Below are 4749 nucleotides of genomic sequence, written 5' to 3' on the forward strand. Positions count from 1 at the left end.
TGAGCGTCTGACTGGGTAACTGGGGTTCTCAATGACTGGGGGGTGAAGTTATAATCGTTCTCAAGTAAGTATTGAGGTTAACTAGAGTTTGATTGCTGCTAAGCAATCCTAGAATCGAATCTATCTAACGTTGCGTACCCCCTGTTCGGCACCCCCCCTGTTCGGCACCCAAAAATAACAACACTTTTATTTTTATCCTCCAACTTCTATTATAAATATCTCGATGAATCTGTCACTTTTGGATTTACTTTTTTCTGATTTTAATTCTCCATTTTCCAATGAAGCAATATACTGAAAAACAGCTTATATCTGCAATTAACGACGTCAATAATGGCAATCCAATTGCAAAAACCTCCCGAAAATGGGGAATACCTAGGTCTACACTTCAAAGTCGACTTAAAGGTTCTCAACCTTATAAAAAAGCACAAAGCCCTTTTCAAAGGCTTTCCACGGAACAGGAAAAGCATTTGGCTGATTGGGTACTTACCCAAACAGCTTTAGGGCTTCCGCCAACGCATCAAGAATTACGCTTTTTTGCCGAACGAATTCTTCAAGCCGCCGGAGAGACAAAAGGCCTTGGAAAACGTTGGATAACTCGTTTTTTGGCTCGTTATCCAATCCTTAAAACCCAAAGGCCCCGTCGAATAGATAACGCCCGGGTTAATGGCGCTACTACGGAGGTAATTAAATCTTGGTGGCTTTATATTACGAACCCGGTTATTAACGCTATTAAACCGGAAAACCGTTGGAATATGGACGAAACCGGTATAATGGAAGGCAAAGGATCTAATGGCCTAGTATTAGGGCTTAACGGGATCCGGCCGTTGCAACGAAAAGAGCCCGGAACGCGTGGTTGGACGACTATAATCGAATGTATATCGGCTACGGGCGTTGCCCTCCCTCCCCTCGTTATATTTAAGGGAAAAAACGTACAACAACAATGGTTTCCCACGGATTTAAGCCCTTTCGATAATTGGCAATTTCATGCAACCGAAAACGGGTGGACAAATAACCAAACGGCTATCGAATGGTTAAAAAAGGTGTTTATTCCGTATACCCAACCTTTAACCCCTGAAAAGCGGTTATTAGTTTTGGATGGCCATGGATCACATATAACGGACGAATTTATGCTTCTTTGCTTGCAAAATAATATTCAACTCCTATATTTACCCCCTCATTCGTCACACGTTCTTCAACCATTGGATCTATCGGTTTTTGGGCCGTTAAAAGAAGCTTATCGACGTCAACTTGGATTTGTTAGCCAATTTTGCTGTTCAACAGTTATTGGAAAACGAAATTTCCTACTTTGTTATCGAAAAGCCAGATTAAAAGCATTTATAGCAAAAACCATTCAATCTGGTTGGCGTACAACGGGGTTATGGCCGGTAAACTTGGTTAAACCACTTTTAAGCCCTTTTTTGTTAGAAAATAGCAACGCCAACGTTATAAAAGATAGAAACAACGGTTTGCAAAGGGATAAAACACCGGAAAGCCCAGCCCAAAAAATTAACGACCCGTCTTTACTTATTTGGAAAACCCCTAAAACGACCCGAGATATCCGACTTCAACTGCAAAAACTTTCCCAATCCAACAAAACCAACGCTACTTCACGTCTTTTATTTGCAAAAGTCCAAAAAAGCTTCGAAGCCAAAGATACCCTTTTGGCTAGCGCCCAGCAAAAAATCAGCTTATTGGAAGCACAACTGGAGGCAATACGGCCGGTTAAAAGGAGGAGGGTGGTTCCGGATCCAAACGAGCTTTTGGTTAACAAACAGAACATTATTGGATTGCAGGAAAATGATATAGAAAATTTGGAACCTTTAGCTGATGAAGAAGAGGTTAATGAACCGGAGAAGCGTGAAAACGATTGTATTTTTGTCCGTTAATAATTTTATATTTAAATCAGTTTATAAAAGTAGGCATTTCGTTGTTAGATTTTCAGGGTGCCGAACAGGGGGGGTGCCGAACAGGGGGTACGCAACGTTATCTACAACCCTGCATGAATCTGTTGTAAAACTCGGCATCGTGTCCCTAGATCACGTGGTTGTACACGTGATCTACTTACTCGCATGTCTGCCCATGAATCAACACTGGACATGGTATGGAGTGATATTCACCCAGATCCATCGTCCACGGTCTCTACTGAACTAGGTCCTGTCGTGCAGAGTGGTAAAATCTGCGGCGCCAAATTCACAGACTTGAACCCAGGAAGTGTTGACTTGATCGCATGCAACAGCCTTAGGCTAGGTCTTGTAACTCTTGTAGATTTTCGACCAGGCTTTGTGTCGCCCTGTCTCTGCTGTTGCTGCTAAGGTGGGGCCGAGTCATTCAGCTTAAAGGGGCGTGTGGTGCAGGCGACTTTTAGCTATCTTGGGGTGGCCAAGAATTTTGGTGACAGAAGAATCCGCCACCGCAACTACTATGCCGAGCAGGGACTGCTCGAGTTGCGCCACTGGATTGGGTACTGCAACCTTTGGCTGCTTTCTTGCTTGTTTGGTTGGAAAGTCCCCTCTATGTAACCTAATTTTTGCCGCGCTACAGTCGTGAAGTGGTAGTCAACTTTATAACTGCCGATTATAGTGAATACTAACTTCGTCTCTGGTCACAACAGTTTTACCATGCAGGCAGATAAAACACGATATCCTGTTTGACAGCCTCCAGCATGATAGTTCTACCTTTCAAGTGTGTTATCGTCAGGCCCAAATTGGCACTAGCGCCTGAGCGGCCACAGTTGCTAGAAGGTAGGTCTAGGCATTAAATGATGCAACCAACTTATATATTGCCAAGACTGAGATCCAAGCCACAAAATTACAAAACAGACGAGGACCGTTTTGAAGTCGCCGACCCCATTCAGTTCTTCACTTTTTAGTGCAAATGCAAACAAGATCGTTCCTCGTACGGAAGGCAAAGATTTCCATTTTTTGCTTCAAGAAAGCAATTTTTGAATATGCAAGCACATATGAGGTAAAGTCAGTAATAATTAGTTATTTGTCTAAACTTTTTACAATATACGTAAATTCCCATGTTGCCCAGTAGACGATTTTATACCAAGCTTTCTTTTATAGATTACAGGTTTACCTTCAATTTTGCTTAACCACAATGGCAAGCACAGACCTTACCAGAGCTTTGTGCTTTATGATTGAGGAGAATTTTGCCCAAAAGCAAATGTTGCGGGAGAAGTGTGCTATTATTGAAGTTTTCCAAAACCAAGTTCAAGAATTACAGATCGGTAATGGATTACAGTATTAGACGATTCGTACCCAGCACAAAATAATCGATGGATATAAGGCTGCAGATACGAGAGATAAAGCATTACAGAATTCCAGAAGTGTTGGATCTCTTGATTTGAAAAGCAACAGGCTTGGCTCTGCCTGATTCTGGCCGTTTTCGCACTGCGCGGCGCTGTGCTGTTTCGATGGAGTGAACGACAGTTAGGGTGACCCATTACAAACTAGTCGGTCTATCCCCGCTAGTCTTGGAGGCTGCCCCTGGCGTTTGTTTATTCACAGTTAGGCCCTTTGTTAATCTTTTTGTGGCGCATTCATTGTTTTAATTCCCCTTTAACCATTATGTTTGTTTGTCGTCACTCAAATTTTACCTAGATCCAACAGCACTGCTTTTTATATTTTCTAAGTTCAACTTTGTAACGCAGAGTCCCTGTTGCTGTTGATTTGATGATAGGGAGTCCTATCGTGATCCCCCATTTGAGGTAATGGAACAGGTTAACCCTTTAATATATGCAAACTGTTTTTGCTTCATTTATTGAAATGACCTCTGTCCATCTTTGAACACCTGAAGCAAGCAAACCTAGCGATTAAGATCAGGGCCACTCCGAAACTGATATACCTGCTGTGCAATCGACTGTGTCAATACTCGCATCTCCGCTCGAGGTCAAATATGTTTTAGACGCTCGGTTTATGGCCTCCGTTGCCTCGAGCAATGGTACAGGCTGGTGTGAACCTTATCCACCAAAGACAACATCGAGCAAAGCCGTAGTCGGAGAAGATGGAAAAAAGGACATGATGAGGAGGCTTTGCATATTGTACCCCCTAACCGCACCACAAATTTTGAACATATTTTACAGACCTGCAGCGAAAACCCTGCCGAGTCACACTGCTACGTCCTTGGGGATCACTCAAGCGTACTGGACTTACTGACGCATATATGCGCAGGTAGACAAACACTTGGAGATAGGACAAGTTCAATCTTGGAATGCTCTTTCGCAGATCTGCAACTGTCGTGCAGCCAAGAGTTTAGTGCCGCAAAGCTTGGGAATTGCGACTGTGGTACTTGACCGAACATTTCAGCGTCCTGAGTTCCAAAGGCTGAATGAGTAGCCAACTTTTTTCGACAGTAGGTTGGTTGCGTCGCTTCACTTTTTCGGGATTTATTTTAACCGCGGTTTGTCGCATGCGAAAAATGGATGGCGGTACACATATAAAGTCGCAAATCTAGATGGACCCTCAAAGCCGCCAGCTACATGAAGAATGAGCTGCTAAGCCCATGATGCTTGCTCCTACAGCAAGTAAGTTAAAGGAGAGCAGACTGCGCGAGTGGGGTGGTTGCAATTACAGCCGCAACGTCAAAGACAGAAAACAGCTCTTGGTGGTTAGATGAAGCAGTACATTGTGATGAGTGGCTGTGGCTTGATCGCCTTGATTTAACACAGTCAATCTGGTTCCGGTCTGACCCACAGGCGACGCTCTGTGAACCCGGTTAAGGTTAAGAAGAACAACCTACGGAAGTTAG

At 43.5% G+C, this 4749-nt stretch overlaps 2 protein-coding genes across 2 annotated transcripts; both read left to right on the top strand.

Moving 5' to 3' along the window:
- Positions 1-2096: 2096 nt before the first annotated feature.
- Positions 2097-2519, top strand: MGG_16169 (uncharacterized protein; the record flags this gene model as incomplete). The annotated part of the gene is made up of 2 exons (XM_003709471.1): positions 2097-2099; positions 2355-2519. The coding sequence occupies 2 exons, from the start codon at positions 2097-2099 to the stop codon at positions 2517-2519; spliced, it is 168 nt and encodes a 55-aa protein (XP_003709519.1).
- A 560-nt stretch (positions 2520-3079) lies between these two features.
- MGG_16170 (uncharacterized protein) lies at positions 3080-3548 on the top strand. The gene has a single exon (XM_003709472.1). The coding sequence runs from the start codon at positions 3100-3102 to the stop codon at positions 3247-3249; it is 150 nt and encodes a 49-aa protein (XP_003709520.1). The 5' UTR covers positions 3080-3099; the 3' UTR covers positions 3250-3548.
- Positions 3549-4749: the final 1201 nt, after the last annotated feature.

The sequence above is a fragment of the Pyricularia oryzae genome, chromosome 1 (assembly GCF_000002495.2).
Source record: "Pyricularia oryzae 70-15 chromosome 1, whole genome shotgun sequence".
Taxonomy (NCBI): domain Eukaryota; kingdom Fungi; phylum Ascomycota; class Sordariomycetes; order Magnaporthales; family Pyriculariaceae; genus Pyricularia; species Pyricularia oryzae.